Source organism: Hemitrygon akajei, chromosome 5 (assembly GCF_048418815.1).
Source record: "Hemitrygon akajei chromosome 5, sHemAka1.3, whole genome shotgun sequence".
Lineage (NCBI taxonomy): Eukaryota > Metazoa > Chordata > Chondrichthyes > Myliobatiformes > Dasyatidae > Hemitrygon > Hemitrygon akajei.
This window is the reverse complement of record NC_133128.1, coordinates 48,025,806-48,046,622: the sequence shown is the minus strand read 5'-3', so window position 1 is coordinate 48,046,622 and position 20,817 is coordinate 48,025,806. Positions and strand designations below refer to the sequence as shown.

The 20,817-nt window shown below is 40.5% G+C and overlaps 1 protein-coding gene across 1 annotated transcript in view; it reads right to left on the bottom strand.

Annotated features, from left to right (window-relative positions):
• LOC140727747 (vang-like protein 1) overlaps nucleotides 1-20,817 on the bottom strand; it is a 43,793-nt gene that overhangs the window by 7,802 nt on the left and 15,174 nt on the right. The window contains exon 4 of the mRNA XM_073045465.1: nucleotides 15,625-16,229. Within this exon, the coding sequence (XP_072901566.1) occupies nucleotides 15,625-16,229 (605 nt within the window). The remainder of the gene's footprint in view (nucleotides 1-15,624; nucleotides 16,230-20,817) is intronic.

The window sequence follows — 20,817 nt, the reverse complement described above, 5'->3', positions numbered from 1 at the left end:
CACTACTCATGCTCTACCTGCCAACTTTCTACTTTAATCCAAGACAGACAAATGCAATTGTTTCAATAACTGAGCAGCTAGGGATTACTGATATAAAAACAGCATACAACAGAAATACTCAGCAGGTCAGGCAGTTTCTATGGAGACAAGCACAATTAATGATTCAGGTCAATGCCCCTTTATCTAAACTATTTATTGATATGATGGAAACGATTAATGATCTGAAAGCAAATGGAACTGAACTTGGTGGAATCAGAAACAAAAATAAATTCTGTAAGAATTCAGTTTGTTAAGGTTGAACACCCTTCATCAAAATCACAGTATTGCAGTCAGATAATTTAGAATTATCAACAGTGCCTATTAGATAGATAGATAGATAGATAGATAGATAGATACTTTATTCATCCCCATGGGGAAATTCAACTTTTTTCCAATGTCCCATACACTTGTTGTAGCAAAACTAATTACATACAAAAATACTATTAGTACCAAAAATAAAACTGTGAGGAAGACCTAAAGTTTGATGAAGGGCTGGGTTTTAGGAAGAGGCGGTCTGGAGAAGTTAAGGGATACTGCACAATTTCCAAAATGCCAGTGCCTCTGCAAATGCCACGTCAAAAAAAATGGTACACATGGTATGTAATGGTCCAGGCTCATGGCAGAGGAGAATTTTTTAAGGAACATTTATGACCGAAGTTATAGATAAGCAAGGTGATGGAGGTGATGAAGCTAAAGCAAGGTAAAGGAGCAGAAGAAGATGGCATCGGTGAACACCACCACCAAAGGTAATGTCTACAAGATGGGTCATGAACCAATTCTCTTCACTTCTTTTTATTAGATATGGTTCTGCTACCGTTGGACCCTGTAATCTTCATTCTAGCAGTATGATTTTGGGTTGATCTAAAGCTTTGCTGCCTCTGAGAGGGTTCCACGAGGCTGCGACCAAAGTGTGCTGCATGGTGGCCAAGAAGCCAGGAGACGGGCCAATGACTGGCTCCATCTCTTGCTGATCAAAGTTCTGAGGAAGACTGAAATCAGAGGTGAGTGTGGAAGGTGAGCAAGTGTTCAGTGCCGCCTACTAGCTTCTTGTTCGCTGCTGCAAAGGTGTCTGCACACGGCAGTCTCTTGCTCTTTGCTCCTGAGGGAAGGTCCTTCAGTTTGAGTGAACTCTCTCCCTTGATAGTGGATGGGCCTTAAATCAATGCAGATTGTAGATTTGGACTCTAATTCAGTTTCTATGATGTATTCTATTTCTAGTTCTAGTTGCTTTTTTGGTTACTATTTGGTGATTTTTTTTTGGAATCGGGTGGTCTGCAGATAATAAACACTGAGCTGAATTGTACTGAAATATGTCTTTTGTGTTTTATATTCTGTGCTTTCAATCTTTTTTTGTCTTTTTTGTGAATTCTTTTTGCGTGCAGGATGTGGGACAGGGTTTTGATGTTTGATATTCTTCTTTGAACAGGCAGGTTGCATGGTTCTTTGTTTCGTGACTGTCTGTGGGAAGACGAATTTCAGGGTTGCACACTGCATGCACACTTTGATAATAAATGCACTTTGAACTAAAAGAACAGTAGTTTGAGGTGTAGAATCAGTGGCTGGGTAGAGAACCTACGCTGGTTAGTACAGCAATGGTTGATAGAATAAAGGCTAGAGAGTTGACATAGCTTGACAGGACAGACAGCCTAGGGAAGGAGAAAGATGAAAGAGTTGGATGTTGATTAAGATAGGTTAGGGATGGTAACCAAGAAAACAAGAAGAAATCGCTGAAGTTTTCCTGAGATGTCACAGAACTCAAAAGCTGCCATTTAATGTATGTTGGCCAGGAATGTTCGGGTGCACCAAGAACAAACTGACTGCAACCCCACTGAAATATATAATGGAGAGAGGCACTGAAGGAGGTTGGTGTAAACAGACATGTTAACATCGCAGGAGACAGTAAAGGAATGCCAGTCAAAGAGAATATTATCTGTAATTTTAGTTAAGAACGTTCAGTAAAGACACGAGGTTTAAAAGCATAGATAAAAACACATAGGCAAGGATCTGGAAGAAGTTCCATTATAAAGATATGTCACATGCTTTTGAAGTACAATTTCCATAAAGAAATACAATGTAATGTTTAAATAACAAAAAAGTAAAATAAAGCACCAATGGCTAATAACTCAAATGCAGAGCCCGAGATTACATGCTAGATTCTAGCCACAGGTATAACAATTTGCTTTGACTCTCTGGGGTTAGAGATTTGCTTCTGATTGCAATCAAACAATTCCCACTAGAAGGTTCTGTGCAAAAGTCAGATGGGACACCGACATGTTTATAATATCCTCAGCAGCAGTGACCAGGCAGGCACAAAAAATGGATGAGATCCAAGTTTGCTATCTACCTGTCTAGCAGCAGCAGTTTAAGCATCGGGTCGAAACTTTGACTACTTTTTTCTATTAATGTTGCCTAGCCTGCTGAGTTCCTCCAGCATCTTATGTGTGTTGCTTCTACTTTTAGTTGCTGGTTAATATTTAGAAAATAGAACACAGAAAACCTACAGCACAATACAGGCCCTTCGGCCCACAGTGCCGTGCTGAACATGTACTTCCTTAATTTAGAAATTACTTTTCATTACCCATAGCTCTCTATTTTTCTAAGCTCCACGTACCTATCCAAGAGTCTCTTAAAAGACCCTATTGTATCCGCCTCCACCACAATTGCCTGCAGCCCATTCCACGTGCTCACTATTCTCTGCGTAACAAACTTACCTGACATCTCCTCTGTATCTACTTCCAAGCACCTTAAGACTGTGTCCTCTCATGTTAGCCATTTCAGCCTCTGACGATCCACATAGTCAATGCCCTTCACCATCTTATACACCTCTATCAGGTCACCTCTCATCCACTGTCACTCCAAGGAGAAAAGGCCAAGCTCACTCAACCTGTTCTCATAAGGAATGCTTGCCAATCCAGGCAACATTCTTGTAAATCTCCTCTGCACCCTTTCTATCATTCCTGTAGTGATGTGGCCAGAATTGAGCACAGTACTCCAAGTGGGGTCCTATATAGCTGTAGCATTACCTCTTGGCTCTTGAACTCAATCCCACAGTTGAAGAAGGCCAATACACCATATGGCTTCTTAACCACACAATCAACCTGCGCAGCAGCTTTGAGTGACCTATGGACTTGGACCCTAAGATCCCTCTCATACTCCACACTGCCAACAGTCTTACCATTAATACTATATTCTGCCATCATATTTGATGACAAAATGAACCTCACATTTACCTGGGTTGAACTCCATCTGCCACTTCTCAGCCCAGTTTTGCATTCCACTGACATCCCTCCACACTATTCACAACACCCTCAACCTTTGTGTCATCAGCAAATTTACTAACCTATTCCTCCACTTACTCATCCAGGTAATTTATAAAAATCAAGAGAAGGGGTCCTAGAACAGATCCCTGAGGCACACCACTGGTCACCAACCTCCATGCAGAAGATGACCCGCCTACATCCACACTCTGCCTTTTGTGTGCAAGCCAGTTCTGGCTTCACAAAGCAAGGTCCCCTTGGATCCCATGCCTCCTTACTTTCTCAATAAGCCTTGCATGGGTTACCTTATCAAATACTTTGCTGAAATCTATATACACTAAATCTACTGTTCTACCTTCACCAATGCCTTTAGTCACATCCTCAAAAAGTTCAATCAGGCCCGTGAGGCACAACCAGCCTTTGACAAAGCCATGCTGACTATTCCTAATCATATTATGCCTTTCCAAATGTTCATAAATCCTGCCTCTCAGGATCTTCTCCATCAAATTATCAACCACTGAAGTAAAACTCACTGGCCTATAATTTCCTGGGCTATTTCTACTCCTTTTCTTGAATAAGGGAACAACATCTGTAGCTCTAATCCTCCGGAACCTCTTCCATCCCCAGTAATGATGCATTATTGTTCTACATTAAATGTCTTCATTATAATTAAACTTTAAAAAAAATGCTAATTCATAGCTTCAATTTTCCGGCCAAGTCCTGTCATATCTTGGGAATCTCAAAATTAAATTTGTTGTTCCTATTAAACTTGGAATTAATTGGACAATGAAGTGATTTATTAAATGTTTTCAGCCGCTAGTTCTAAGATCTAGTACATTCAAAAACTTCTATAGTTGTACCATGGAGAGCATTCTGAGTCTGCATCACTGTCTGGTATGGAGTGGCTACTGCACAGGACCAAAAGAAGCTGTAGAGGGTCGTAAATCTAGTCAGCTCCAGCTTGGGTACTAGCCTACAAAGTACCCAGAACATCTTCAAGGAGTGGTGTCTTAGAAAGGCAGTGTCCATTATTAAGGACCCCAGCACCCAGGGCATGACCTCCATCAGGTAGGAGGTACAGAAGCCTGAAGGCACACACTCAGCGATTCAGAAACAGCTTTTTTCCCCTCCGCCATCCGATTCCTGAATGGACATTGAATCTTTGGACACTACCTCACTTTTATTTTAAATATACAATATTTCTGTTTTTGCACATTTAAAAAAATCTATTTAACACACATAATTGATTTACTCATTTATTATTTTATTTATTGTTATTATTTTCTTTTCTCTGCTAGATTATGTGCTGCACTGAACTGCTGCTAAGTTAACAAATTTCACGTCACATGCCAGTGATAATAAACCTGACTCTGATAGCTATTCCGTAGCTTTAGTCTACCATTGCATGAAACACTCAGAAGTACAAAATCTCCCCAGGTTATGAATGTACCACTTATCTGGAAAGTAGAGGATTGGGAAGCATTTAAAAACCAACAGAAGGCAATTTTAAAAATCCATAAGAGAGAAACGAAGAAATATGAAGGTAAGCTAGCCAAAAATATAAAAGGATATAAAAGGATTTTTTTCAGATATACGGAGTGAAAGAGAAACAAGAGTGGATGTTACACTATTAGAAAATGACACTGGAGGAGCAGTAATGGGAGACAAAGAAATGGCAAATGAACTTAGTAATTATTTTGCATCATTCTTCACTGTGGAAGACACCTACAGAATGCCAGAAATAAAGAATGTCAGGGGGCAGAAGTGAGTGTTGTTACTACTACCAGGCAGAAGATGCTTGGGAAACTGAAAGGTCTGAAGGTAGATAAGTCACACGGACCAGATGGACTACACTCTAGGGTTCTGAAAGAGGCAACTAACGAAATTGTGGAGGCATTAGTAATGATCTTCCAAGAATCACTAGATTTTGGAATGGTTGAAGGAGTAAAGGTAAGGACTATTTTCTAAATGGGAGAAATTCCCAAAATCAGAGGTGCAAAGGGACTTGGGAGTCCTTGTGCAGGATTTCCGAAAGATTAACTTGCAGGTTGAGTCAGTGGAAAGCAAGGTAAATGCAATATTAGCATTCATTTTGAGAGGACTAGAATACAAAAGCAAGGATGCAATGCTCAGGCATTACAAGGCAATGATCATAACTAGGAGCAGTTTTGGGCCCCTTATCTAAAAAAAGATGTGCTGGCATTGGAGGGTCCAGAGGCTCATGAGATTGATCCCATAAATTAAAGAGTTAACATATGAGGAACATTTGATGGCTCTGGGTATGTACTCGCTGGAGTTTAGAAGAATGAAGAATCTCATTGAAATCCATCAAATTTTGAAAGGTTTATCGAGAATGGATGTGGAGAAGATGTTTCTTATAGTGGGTGAAATCTAGGATCAGACTGCAGAGCCTCAGAACAGAGGGACATACTTTTAGAACAAAGATGAGGAAAAATTTCTTTAGCCAGAGGGTGGTGAATCTGTGGAATTTATTGCCACAGTTGGCTGTGAAGGCTAAGTAATTGGGCATATTTAAGACGGAGATTGACAGGTTCTTGATTAGTCAGGGAGTAAAAGGTTATAGGGAGAAGGCATGAGAATGGGGTTGAGAAGGCTAATAATCAGCCATGATGGAATGGCGGAGCAGGCTTGATGGGCCAAACGACCTAATTGAGATCCTATACCTTATGATCTTTTGGGCATCCTGTACATACAGACGAATGCTTTGGACACTGACAGGCTAGATTGGCCATCTGCTGCAAAGCTCCATGTATCTTCTGTTGCTTAGGGACTTTGCTCACAGCCCCATTTCATATTGCAAACTGTCCAGTTTATAAACAGTTCACAGGAATGAGACTGCGCTGTAACCTGGAGAGAACCAGTAATTACAATGCCTGACTTTTAAAACACGATTTGCCACAACACTGTAATGATGAATTTTTTCCAGCAGATGCCCCCAGTCAACTACTTAAATACAGGACACTGAAAATAAACTACAAATGCAGTATATCTACAGCAGGATCAGCAATACTGTAAATATTCACCAGCTCAGGCAACACGTCTGGGAAGAGACGTTAACACCCAGGTTGAAGAGATGGCTGGAACCCCACCCACAGATGCAGCCCAAACTGCTGCATTTTAATATGTTTTTTAAAAATTTCAAATGTTGGAAGTCTTTCATTAACATACAGTAAGTAGCCACTATTTGGGCCATAATTCAGAGTCGTTTCTTTCGTTCAGCATTCCTGACAATCTGGATCCATCCAATTATAACCTATCTGGCTGTTTTCCACCTTAAACAGCTGGTGTAATCTGTGTTAAATTTCCTATCCTAATCCCACTGAACTTGATAGAATCAAAACATTTATGACAAGGCCATTTGATCCATCATGACTGTCAGAAATGAGTTACCTTCCCCAAACCCACCTTCCAGCATTTAATCTTTAGTCCTGAAGATGTTAAACAGGTAACAGAAGCTGACCAGTTCCTGAAGTCCTTTCCATTGCCCTCCTCCACACATCTGAACTAGTCACATTGAGAAATCTGATCCACACTATTCTTCCAAATAAATGGCATTGAATTAGAAACTATGCGGGCCTAAAGCTTTTCAATTTCTTTGAAGATAAGTAAAATACCCTACATTACCTTCACTTACCCCTTTTCCTGGGTACATTGACGACTGTATTGTTCAGCTTTCAGTTCTCACCAGTACTTATGCAGCCAATTTCCATCTTTCTCTCACCTTCCTCAGCTACTATAATTCCAACATTCACACAATATAGGTAGCTACATCTTCTTCTCTGAAGATCATTATGATCCCCAAGTCTCTCCATTTTGCAAATACATGTGATTTCTACTGCTTCTAATTTGCCTTCCATTTCCCCCAATGGATGATTTCCCCACACAGAGTTGACAAGCTCTCCACCATACTCAATTTCCTGTATTTTTGCTTTCATTCCTTGTCTCTTCCCCCTAGAAGCCATGCTTCCCTTATCCTTACTTTCCAATCCCTGGCCTTCTCAATCAACAGCCACCTCCAACCCCTCCCTCCTGCATACCAAGCAGACAATTCCCTTCATGGAATTCTAGGTCACGTGCCCTCCACCACCAAACACTCCCTTTCCCAGTGCACCAGTCCATGCAGCTGTGGGGGAATACATGCCCCCTTTCTCTCCTTCCTTCCCATCACACGGGACTCAAAACACTCTTCCCGGGCAAAGCAGTACTTTATTTGTATTATTTTCAACTTATACATGTATATTCTGCTCATGATGTCTTCTCTACACTGGAGATGAAACCCAGGTCAGACAACAGCTTTTCATCTTGGCTGCTGAACATAAATTCCCAGTCTCACTTCATCACTCCCTGATTCTATATTAATGAAGCTCTATCTAAACTCGAATAAAATCTCATCCCAATTAAGCACACAACATCTGGACTGAATACAATTCAACAATTTCACATCTTAAGCATTTGCAATACTTTGTTTTGATTTCAGATTTTTAACATTCGCAATAAATGAAGATCAAAATTTGTTGATGCTGCCTGACCGTAACAACTCCATTATTTCTTTATTTCCAAAATCTTTCCTTTTACAATTTTAGGTAAGTGTTTCTTCACTTTACACTTCCTCTAGACCTCATGCTCTGGTGCTCATATACCATTTCACCTCGCATCATTACTTTTACCATTTTCACATACAGTCGGCCCTCCTTATCCGCGGGGGATTGGTTCCGGGACGCCCCGCGGATACCAAAATTCGCGGATGCTCAAGTCCCTTAAATAACATGTATCAGTGCAGTGGTCTTTGGGACCCAGTGGAACCCCGGACTTTATTTAACGTCTCCGAGTGGTGGACATTAGGACCTGGCAGCGCAGCTCTGAATCCGCAGTGTTTCTGGTCACAAAAATAATCACGATCGCGATTGAAAATAAGGTGGAAGTAATAAAGCGATCGGAAAGAGGTGAAACGCCATCGGTCATTGGAAAAGCATTAGGCTACAGTCGGTCAACGATCGGACAATTTTAATGGAGAATGTGAAAGGTCCTGCCCCGATGAAAGCTACAATTTCAATGCACTGGTTAAATTATTGAAATCTGTATGTTTCTTAAGTGTTTTATATGCATAGAAAGGTAAACTATGTAGTATATACTAAGAAAAATGTTTGACTAACTGACTCTAAATAATACCAGACGTACCTGTTCCGACTTCAAATCTGACTTAAAGACAGACTCAGCAATGGAACTCATTCATAACCTGGGGACTGCCTGTACTTTTAAGTCATTTCTAGATTATCTATAATACCGAATACAATGTAAATGCTATGTAAATATTTGTTATACTGTATTGTTTAGGGAATAATGATAAGAAAAAATAGTCTGTACATGCTCAAGCAATGAGTGCTGGAGAGAGAACTTCCGGGTTTTCCTGATCCGCAATTGATTGAATCCGCGGATAAGGAGGGCCAATTGTACACAATTTATTCCATATGAACTTATGCTTGTAAATTTTCCTCTCTCCGCCTCCTTTGCACCTTAAAACCAGTAGAGCTTTAAGATTAAAGCTAATCTGATGTAAGTCACAGTGAGAGGCTTTGGCGAGAACAAGCGGTTTTAAGTAACCTTCCCCTCTTTGAATATTAGTACATAGCTAGTGCATTAAGAATGGATCCAGGGCTAGCGGTATGTTCTTTGTGTAAGATGTAGGAACTCCGGGAGAACCCCAGTCTCCTCGATAACTAAATCTGCATGAGGTACATCAAGCCGCAACTCCTTAGACCATGTTAAGGAACTGAAGCTGCAGCTTAATGACCTTCGGCACAAATAGGAGAATGAGGAGGCACCAGATAGGAGCTACAGGGAGTTGCTAACCCCAAGATGAAGGAGGCAGGTAGCTGGGTGACTGCCTGCCAGAGGGAAATTGAATAGACAAGCAGTGTAGAGTACCTCTGTGGCCATTCCCTTTAATAGTAAGTATACCACTTTGAATATTATTTGGCGGGGGGGGGGGGGGGTGAGGGGGAGAAAACAATCTACTAGGGAGAAGCCGCTGTGACCATGTCTCTGGCACTGAGTCTGACTCAAAAGACAAGGGTGAGGAAAAGAGTAGAATAGCGACAGGGAATTAGAGGAGAAGACAAGAGATTCTGTGGATGTGACAGACATCCAATTGGTATGCTGCCTCCCAGATCGTGTCCACAGCATTTTCAAGGCGGAGTGTGAACGGCTGGAAGTTATGGCACATATTGGTACCATGACATAGGCAGGAAAAGGGAAGAAGAGAGAACATATGGAGTTAAGTAGAAAGCTGAAAAGCAGGACCTTCACAGTAGTAATCTGTGGATTGCTGCCTGTGCCACATGCCGGTGAGGGCAAGAATAGGATTATTTAGCAGATGAAAGTGCAACTGAAGAATTGGTGCAGGAGGCAGGGTTGCAGATTTCTACATCATTGGGATCTCTTCTGAGGAAGGTATAATCTGTACAATAAGGACACATTACACCTGAACTTCTGGGGCACCAATATCCTTGCGGGCAGGATTGCTAGAGCTGTTGGGGATGGTTTAAACTAATTTAGCAGGGGGGTGGGAGCTGGAGTAATAGGGTAAGGATGGGGCAGTTGGTATACAAGTAGATGCAATGTGTAGTGAGACAGTGAGGATGGACAGGCAGATGATAAAAATTGCAATCAGTGGGATGAGACAGAGTGTAATATGGGGGCAAATCAAAAAGGGTGATGTATACAAGACTGAAGGTGATATATCTGAATGCACGCAGTACATGAAGTAAGGTATATGATCTTAAAGCGCACAAAAGATCGACAGGCATGAAATTGTGGGCATCGGTGAGTTGTCCCTGAAAGAAGATCATAGTTAGGAGCTTAATGTCCAAGGATACACATTATATTGAAAGGTCAGGCAGGTGGGCAGGAGGTAAAAAATGAAGTCAAATCCTTAGAAAGAGATGACATAGGATCAGAAGATGTAGAATCCTAGTGGGTAGAGTTAAGAAATGGCAAAGGTGAAAAAGCAACTAATGGGAGTTACAGGCCTTTGAACTGTGGTCAGGATGTGGGCTACAACTTACAATGGGAGAGAGAAAAAGGGCATGTCAAAAGGACAATGTTGGGATACTCATGGGGGATTTCAATATGCAGGTAGATTGGGAAAATCAGGTTGGTGCTGGATCCCAAGAAAAGGAATTTGTAGGAAGCTTGTGAGATGGCTTTTTAGAGCAGCTTGTATTGAGCCCACTAGGGAAAAGGCAATTCTAGACTGTGTTGTGTAATGAACCAGGTTTGATTAGGGAGCTTAAGATAAAAAAAAATGTTTGGAGGCAGTGATCGTAATATGATAGCATTCACCTTGGAGGGGAGAGAGGGAGAGAGGGAGAGAGGGAGAGAGGGAGAGAGGGAGAGAGGGAGAGAGGGAGAGAGGGAGAGAGGGAGAGAGGGAGAGAGGGAGAGAGGGAGAGAGGGAGAGAGGGAGAGAGGGAGAGAGGGAGAGAGGGAGGGAGGGAGGGAGGGAGGGAGGGAGGGAGGGAGGGAGGGAGAAGATAAAGTCAGATGTATCAGTATTACAGTGGAGTAAAGGGGATTACTGAGGCATGAGAGAAGAGCTGTCCAAAACTGATCGGAAGGGGGCACTAGCAGGAATAACAGAACAGCAATTGCTGGAGTTTCTGGGAGCAATTCAAAACACGTTGGATAGAAACACCCCAAAGATTAAGTAATATTCTAAAGGCAGAACGAGGCAACCATGGCCAACAAGGGAAGTCAAAGAGCATAAAAGCAAAAGGGCATATACTACAAAAATTAGTGAGATGTTAGACGATTGGGAAATCAACACAAAGCAAATAAAAAGTCATAAGAAAAGATGAAATATTAAGGTAAGCTAGCCGCTAAAAGGATTTAATAAGTTTTTTTTTCCAGATGAATACAGAGTAAAGGAGACAGAAGTGGATGTCGGCCCACTGGAAAATGATGTTGGAGAAGTAGTAATGTGGGCCAAAGAAATGGCAGACAAGCTTAATATGTATTAAGTAATAAGAAGGTGGTATTTGGGAAGCTGAAAGATACGAAGTCAAGTCAACTGGACCAAATGAAAGACACCCCAGGGTTTTGAAAGAGGTAGCTGATAAAATTGAAGAGGCATTAGTAGTAATTTCTCAAGAATCACTACATTCTGGAATGGGTCCGGAAGACTGAAAAATCTTTTAAGGAGGGAAGGAACAGAAAAAGGAAATTATAAGCCCGCTAGACTAACTTCAGTAGTTGGGAAGATGTTGAGGTATTTTGGAGGCACATGATAAAATAGGCCAAGATCAGCATAGACTTCTTCAGTGAAAATATTGCCTGACAAATTAGTTGGGAGTTCTTTGAAGAAATGACAAGTAGGATAAACAAACAGTCAGTCGGTGTTGCTTACTTGGATTTTCAGATAAAGCTGTTTAAAAAGATAAGAGCCATTCTACTACTGCTGTTTTTCATGTTAAATGTTAATGTTTGGATAACGGAATTGACTTTGAGGCCAAGTTTGCGGATGATATGAAGATAGGTGGAGGGGCAGGTAGGGTTGAGGAAGCAGGGACTTTGGAAAATGGGTAAAGAAGTGGCAGATTAAATATAGCATAGGGAAGTATATGGTCATGTACTTTGGTAGAAGGAATAAAGGTATGGACTATTTTCTAAAAGGGGAAAAAAATTCTAAAAAGTTGCAGGTGCAAAGGGACTTGGGAGACTTTGTGCAGGATTTCCTAAGGTTAACTTGCAGGTTGAATTGGTGCAAGGAAGGCAAATGCAATGATAACATTCATTTCAAGAACTAGAATATAAAAGCAAGGATGCAATGCTTTATACAGCATTGATCAGACAACACTTGAGTATTGAGAGCAGTTTTAGGCCCCTTATCTAAGGAAAGATGCGCTGGCCTTGGAGAAGCTCCAGAGGAGGTTCATGGGAATGAAAGGGTTAATGTACGAGAAGCATTTGATGGCTCCAGGCCTGTATTCGCTGGACTTTAGAAGACTGGGCCAGGGAGGAGCATCCTCATTGAAATATATCGAATGCTGAAAGGCTAGAGTGGACGGGAAGAGAATGCTTCTGGTAGTAGGGGACCAGAAGGCACAGTCTCAGAATAGAGGGATGTCCATTTAAAAAAGAGAAGGAATTAATTTCAACAGAGGGTAGTGAATTTGTGGAATTCATTCCCAAGGACATCTGTGGAGGCCAAGTCTTTGGGTATATTTAAAGTGGAGGTGGATAGGCTGTTGATTAGTCAGGTTATCAAAGATTACGGACAGGAGACATGAGAATAGGGTTGGGGGAATAATAAATCAGACATGATGGAATGGCAGAGCAGACACGATGGGACTAATGGCCTAATTCTGCTCCTACAGCTGCAAGAAAGTTTTTGGACCCTTTATAATTTTCTGATTTTCTGCATTAATTACCTATAAAATGTGGTTTGATCTTCATCCAAGTCATAATACAATCTGCCTAAACTAACAACACAAAAAATATGGCACTTCTCATCATTACAGAGTACAGGTTTCCCCCGCTATCTGAAGGTAGAGTGTTCCTATGAAACCATTTGTAAGCTGAAATGTCGTAAAGCGAAAAAGCAACCTACCAAATAACACACAAAACCTAAAATAACACTCATATATTAGTAAAAGCAGGAATGATATGATAAATATACAGCCTATATGAAGTAGAAATATTGTATGTACGGTGTAGTTTCACTTATCAAAATTGGAAAGACAGCTAGCCAAAATCAATTTGGAGAGAGACAGAAAAAATCGGGACCTACACCCATTTGCACGTACACACATGTGCACACAACTGCTCGCACAAAGCTTCACGGTCATGGTAGTCTTTCTCCGGATAAACACACATATAAAGCAGGCGTCTTTTTTTCGTAAGAGCGAAAATCCTCTTTGGTTAGCGAAAACAGGTATTAATGTAGGTCTTTCGTAACAGCCAGCTGTCGTAAAGTGAACTCTCGAAAAACGGGAGCCATCTATACACCATTTAAACATTCACAGTCTAGGTTCAAAAAAGTATCTGAACCTCTGGGGTAATGCCATCTAACAAAAGCTATTTGGAGTCATATGGTCCGATCAATGAGATAGATTGGAGGTGTGGGTTGTTGAGATGTCTTAAAAAAGACACACTAAGGGTAACAGCAAAAGACCTGCAGAAATCTCTAAACTTGAAGTCCCTGTCCATGTGTCCACTACAAGAAGAACACTGACCAAGAATGAAGGACACCAGGGAGGAAACAACTGATCTCCAAAAAAAAACATTGCTGCCTGTCTTAAGTTTGCAAAAGACTGCCTGGATGTTCCACAATGCTTCAGGGACAATGTTCTGTGGACAGATGAAACAAAAATTGAACTTTCTGACAGAAATGCACACCGTCATGTTTGGAGGAAAAAAGGGCACTGAACACCAACACTAAAACCTCATCCCAACTGTGAAGTATGGTGGAAGGAGCTTCATGGTTTGGGGCTGCTTTGAGTAGCATTTGTGGGAGAAAAGGAATTGTTGATCATTCAGGCCGAAATTCTACATCAAGATTGATACTACTCGCTCCTTTAGCAGAATATTGCTCCAAGTTCCAGCAGTTTTCTTTCATCTCAATGAAACTAGATGTATATTCATTGGAAACCAAAAGCAGAATGAAGCCAGTCCAGCTTTAGAACTGTTAAGAATGGAGCACATTATCGATAAACATTCATAAAGGAACAAAAAAAAGGAAAAACTTTCTGAAAATGAGACCAGGAGACAAGCTGCTAAAACAAAGAAACAGAAGGCATAAACCTGAACAATTAAAGTGGTGCATAGTAAACATGCAAGAGGAAACAGATTCCAATAGTCTGGAAGTCTGATAGAAGAAATAATGTAAAAACAGGTAACATCCAGGAATCTATTGATAAGAGACTCAAAGGGTCTGAAGATAATGTTAAATAATGGAAGTACAAGAGAACTGGTAGAACAAGTCTGAAGGGCCAAATACCTTATTCCTGCTTCTATTTCTAATGTCCTCAGATCTTTTCAGCACTTGGTACATTAAGTTAGACAGAAAATTAAAGTTATTAGATTGCTATTAAATGATCATATTTGGGACAGTGCTGAAGTAAGACTTGGGAATCTTAAGTATAATTGCAATAGGTTACCTTACACCGAACTGTTATTTAAAAAAAAGAATGCAATGTAGTACTATGAATGATTATGATCTTCCTAACACCTTCCAGTTTTTATATTAAAGATTAGATAATCAATACTAGATTTAATTCAACTATCTCTGTATTTTGTAAATTGGTGGTAGAGTGTGCAGTTAAAGAAAAAGAATTCACTTTAGTTATACAAACTAAGAAAGCAATCACAGAACAGGGGTGGGGGGTAAAAGCTGAAAATATCACATTTCAACTAGTTTGTTACTGAAACTGGGAATATTAAATAAAGGTAAGAAGATGGATTCAGGTTCAACTTCTGATACAGTTGCACTACTCCGTCAGTCATTCAGGGAGAGGATTACATTATCCTTCCCTTTTTGATGGCTAACATGATTGATTCTATCATCAAATAATGCCAAATTAGTTTATAATTTATAACAACTTTCACTCAGCAGGTGAAGGAAGTAGAAATGGGATACAATTCATACATGCTGATTACATAGAGGACAATGCAGAAATTCATGAATAGTTTAACTCCAAAACAATATTTTAAAACTAGCAATTAATGTCTAAAAATTATTAACTTTACTATAACTTGACCACAAATCTAAAGTAATAAACTCTTGAGATTTAACACATAATTAATACTGGCATCTACTGTAAAGGGAAAAAAGCAAACTGCCATTTTCAGCACACCATTCATCAAATCAGCATAGTACTTTGTAAAAGAGGATCTATAGGTCAGCAATGCAAACTTTTCACCCATTCACGGCAGCTGTGTGGTCTCTATGGAATATGATTTTTCTTTTCCTCTTTTTTCTTTGGTAATTCCCAATTAGTTGCAGCTCTTCAATATGCTATACTCACTAACTTTGGAGTACTGTACTATGTTTTAGCATGTTAAAAGTACTAACTTATAATATTTACACTGAATAACCAATTGCAAACCCAATTTCAATAATCATTTACACATTAACCTATGATTCACACAACAGTCCAATGCTAACTTTTACTTGAGGATTTAAATTTTAACCCAAGCTCTTATTGGGCACATTAAAAAGCAAGTACAACAGAAGGAAAATAATCAGAAAGGGTAAAACTTTACTAGCAACAAACAAAAAGAGTTCCTTTGAGCCATTTCCATTACGTACCTCAGTAGGCCCACACTGTAAAAATGGGATTCTCCATCAGTTGACCGAGTGACTTTCACAGTAAACATAGGCTGCAGTTGACGCAATTCCAGTAGCACAATTGCCAGATAGTGGATAAACAAGAGGGCATCTACCAGTGAAACTGCATACTGAACAATTCCCTGATAATTTGGATCTCTTGAATCCAGAATGCGTACACCATAGAATAGCCAATAAGAAACCACAAACACAAAAATCAGCACCATTAGGAGTGCCCGGAACACAAAAACCCGTGGCATCTGTGCCTTTGGTTTGCGGAAGAAGAGTGCCCAGGTTCCGATGAGAAGGATGAGTAGCTTGAAGGCGACAGAGATGAACAGCCCTTCACATACAGTACCACATGGGTCAAGCTTTTCCCGCCACAGTACTTGAGGCAGCACCATAAAGGCAATGGGAGACAAAAAGACCAGTATCCCAAGCACAGCAGCGATGGCTATCCCTAAATGTCGAGTGCAGTCCAGCCCACTATCATCCACATCCTTTGTGATCCTTGCAATGTCTTCTTGTGATATACTGTGCTCTGAAGTCCCTGTGATGGCTGTTGTGGTTTCACCCCAGTTATCATCCTGCAAGATAAATTTCAATGATCAGTTTTAATTTTATGAACTACTTACTGAAATTCTGCAAGTAAAACCAGAAACTCAGTAATCTCATTGTTTATAACCTGCCACAGAGTGACACAGTATATGCCACACTGCCCCAATATATACCAAAATATTGCAATAGACACACATTAAAGTAACAAATCCTAAAAAAGCCCCTGAAAGCAGCACTAGGTGTATAGTTCTGAATTATGAAGAACAGAATCACCCAAACAAATTCAATATGTACTATAACTAAATGGATATTTTCTAAAACAACAGAATGTTGGAAGAGCTCAAGCAAAATCTGTGGGAGCAAAACGAGGTACAAGTTGACATTTTGAGTTGAGACCCTGCATTAGTACAGAGGCAGAACAGCAAAAATTGTCAATAACTCCAATTTAGAATCTCAACCCGAGGACTAGACTTACCCTTTTCCATAAAGGCATTATGATCACTAGATGCAAAGTGTTCCCCTACAGAAACTTCTGTTACTTGCTCTGTCTCATTCCCTTAACAAGAGATCTAGTATCACACTCTTCAGTTGGGATTTCTATTAAGGAAACGTTCCTGAGTACATTTGACAAACTCTTTCCCATCCAGCCCTTCTACACTAAGGGAGTCCCAGTCAACATGTGGAAAGTGAAGATCAATTACTACTACAACCTTGTTTCATGCTACAAATTTGCAATCTCTCTACAGATTTGCTCCTCTAATTCCTGTGGATTGTTGGGTGGTCTATAATATCATTAATGTGGTCATTTCTTTCTTACCCATAAAGCCATACTGGACGAGCTCTTCTGTCTGTTTTCCGAGTACTGCTGTGACTTTTCCCCTGACTAATTATGCCACCCCTCCTACTTTAACCCCTCCCAGTCTATTATGCCTAAAACAACACAGAACCTCCGTACAGAGCTGCCAGTCCTGCCCCTTCTGCAAACAAGTCTCATCTGCCTTTCCTACGATACTCCTGTAATGAAATATATGAAGCTGAGAGCATTAATCACACCACACTCAACCATTTAAATTCTGACCTTGTATGTAGGCTTAATAACATCTTTCTCCAAAATCACTCCACTATCTGTTTTGGTACTCTGATTCCCATTCCCCTGTAACTCTGGTTTAACTCCCCCATGCAGCACCAACAAACCTTCCCACTAGGATATTAGCCCCCTCCAGTTTGGATGCAAACAGTCCCTTCCATACAAGTTCTACCTTCACTGGAAGAACCCAATGATCCAAGAATCTGAAGCCCTGCCTCCTGCACCAACTCCTTATCCAGGCATTAAATTGTATGATCTTCCTGTTTCGACTCACTAGCACGTCACATGGGGTGCAATCCTAACATCACAACCCTGGAGGTCCTGTCCATTAAGTTAGCACCTAACTCCCTGAACTCACTTTACAGGACCTCGTCACCCATCCTACCCATGTCATTGGCACCAATGTAGCCACGACCTCTGGCTGTTCATACTCCCATTTAAGAATGCTGTGGACTCAATCCAAGATGTCCCTGACCCTGATATCCAGGAGGCAACAAATCATTCAGGAATCTTGTGCTTGTTCACAGAACCTCATTTCTGTTGCGCAAGCCAACTAATTTCACCCATTAGCTTGCATCTTCTTCCTTCCCTTCTGAGCCTCAAGAACCAGATTCGGTTCCAGAGACCTGCTCATTATGGCTTCTCCTTGGTAGGTTCCCCCACCTCCACAATATCCAAAGTGGTTAGTTATTATTGAGGGAACAGCCACAGAGGTACTTTGCTTTGTATCCTTTCCCTCTCCTGACAGTCACCCAATTACTTCCCTCCTGCAACATAGGGTGACTATCTCCTTTTAACTCCCTATCAATCACCTCCTTATTCTCCTGCATTTCTCTGCAATTCCTTAACATGGTCTCCAAGGAGCTGTATCTCGGTGCACTTCATGCAGATGTAGTTACCAGGGAGACTGGATATCTCATACAAGGAACATACCACCAACTCTGGGCCCATTCAGAGCTTACTAGTTATGTATTAACAGAAAAAAAGCACTTAAGCGAGTCTGCATCTGAGCTTGACCAAGCCTGTTGAGCCAAAACCCCGACCACTAACATTACCCCATTCCAAAAACTTTCACTTCGGACACTTCCACTTTTAATACTGTTTTCCCCAGATGGTCTTGAACACAAATGCCTCTGCAAGCAAATCAATAATTTACATTTAACTTTTGGAAATATTTTAAGCTCTCTGTGTGATGCTGCAAGAATACCTAAAACTTTCTTATGAACTTAATATCTGCCATCTGTCACCTGAATTGTACAGTTATTTTACTCATGCGGTGGAAAATCATGCAAAACAGATGAAAAAGATACTTTAGTTTCAGCAGTGAAGATCTGGATCCTGTCTAATTCATTTATTAAAAATTCTATCATTCCAACTAGTACATTTCCTGCCTTGGAAAAGAAAAAATCACTAACGCTCTTGCCCACAAGATATTAACAAAAATTTTCTCGAGCAAAGTGATGGAAAACATCTACATTCCAAATCAACAGCAAACTATCCTCAAATGCCCATCCAAAATGCATTGTTTGGTATGATATTGGATGCAGTTTATTGAACTTCAAGTGTTTAGTGATGCAAGGGGTGTGCAATTTACTGTAGGTGGAGCAACTTTAATGTTCTTTGAATAGACAAAAAATATTCAACTTCAGTTGGGTATTTTGTTAGTTATTCATTGAGAAAAATTATACAAGCTCTACACTTGCATTTACCTAGAACAATTTTTAAAAATAAAGTTAAAAATCCATGAATTTTAGGAAATGATTTCCAATTCCATATGAAGACACACATATCAAAAATAGGACCAGAAGACATAGGAGCAGTATTAGGCCATTTGGCCTATTGAGACTGCTCTGCCATTTCATCATGGCTGATCTACTTCTCTCTCAACCCCATTCACCTGTCTTCTCCCTGCAACCTTTCATGACGTGACTAATCAAGAACCCTTAAATACATCCAATGACTTGGCCTCCACAGCCATCTGTGGCAAGGAATTCCGCAGATTCACCACCTTCTGAATGAAGAAATTCCTCATCTCTGTTCTAAGGAGATATTCTCATCTGAGGCCGTGCCCTCTGGTCCTAGACTCCCCCACCATGGTAAGCATCCTCTCCATATCCACTCTATCTAGGCCTTTCAACATTCGTTAGATTTCAATGAGAATCAGAAAGTAGTCTACACTTTTATTCCTTCTACCAATGTGCATGACCATACACTTTCCGACACTGTATTCCATCTGCTACTTTTTTGTCCACTCCCCCATCTGTCCAAGTCCCTGCTTCCTCAACACTACCTGCCCCTCCACCGATCTTCGTATCGTCTGCATACTTGGCCACAAAGCCATCAATTCTGTCATCCAAATCATTGACATACAACATAAAAACAAGCGACCTTGCACAACACCACTGGTCACTGGAAGCCAATCAGAAAAGGCCCCTTTTATTCCCACTCTTTATCTCCTACAAATGCTATATCCATGCTTGTATATTTCCTGTAATACCATGGGCTCTTACCTTATTAATCTACCTGATGTGTGGCACCTTGTCAAAGGCCTTCTGAAAATCCAAGTACACAACATCCACCAATTCTCCTTTGTCTATCCTGCTTGTTATTTCAACAAAGAATCCCAACAGATTTGTCAGGCAACATTTCCCCGAGGAAACCATGCTGATTACAGACTATTTTATCACGTGCTTCTAAGTACCCAAAACCACATCCTTAACAATCAAATCCAACATCTTCCCAACCAATGAGGTCAGACTAACTGGTCTATAATTTCCTTTCTTCTGCCTCCTTCCTTTCTTGAAGAGTGGTGTGACATTTGTAATTTTCCAGAACCATGCCAGAATCTAGTGATTCTTGAAAGATGCCTCTACAGTCTCTTCAGCTACCTCTTTCAGGACTCAGGGGTGTAGTCCACCTGGTTCAGGCAACTACCTTCAGAACTTTCAGTTTCCCCAATCACCTTCTCCATAGTAGTAGCAACTACACTCACTTCTGCCCTGACACTCTTGAACCTCCAGCATACTGCTAGTATGTTCCACAGTGAAGACTTATGCAAAATACTTATTCAGTTTGCCTGTCATTTCCTTGTCCCAAATGATTACCTTGCAGCATCATTTTTCAGTGGTACATTATCTACTCTCATTTTTCTTTTATTCTATGTATATCTGGAAAAAAAAAACCTTTTGGTATCCTCTGATATTTGATAAAACTGAACAAATACAATTTTTAAATAATTACTGGGTGTTGGAAAGATTAGTCAAGCCTCCAGTACAGATATAAACAGATTGTCCTGACGAACTCTGCTTTGACAACTGATACAAACCACTTGTGGTTTGGTAATCTAGAAAATCTCAGAACATGGTCTAAATAGAGGGAAGGTAAATTATTTAAGAATAGTTAACACAGTATGCATTGACACCAGGTATTCAAAGATAAGACTTGGTTGGAGGAACTTAAAGGAAAATTTGAGTTCACTGGTTATAACTTGCCATATACAGCTGAATTCCCAGTAGATAATTCACAGAAGG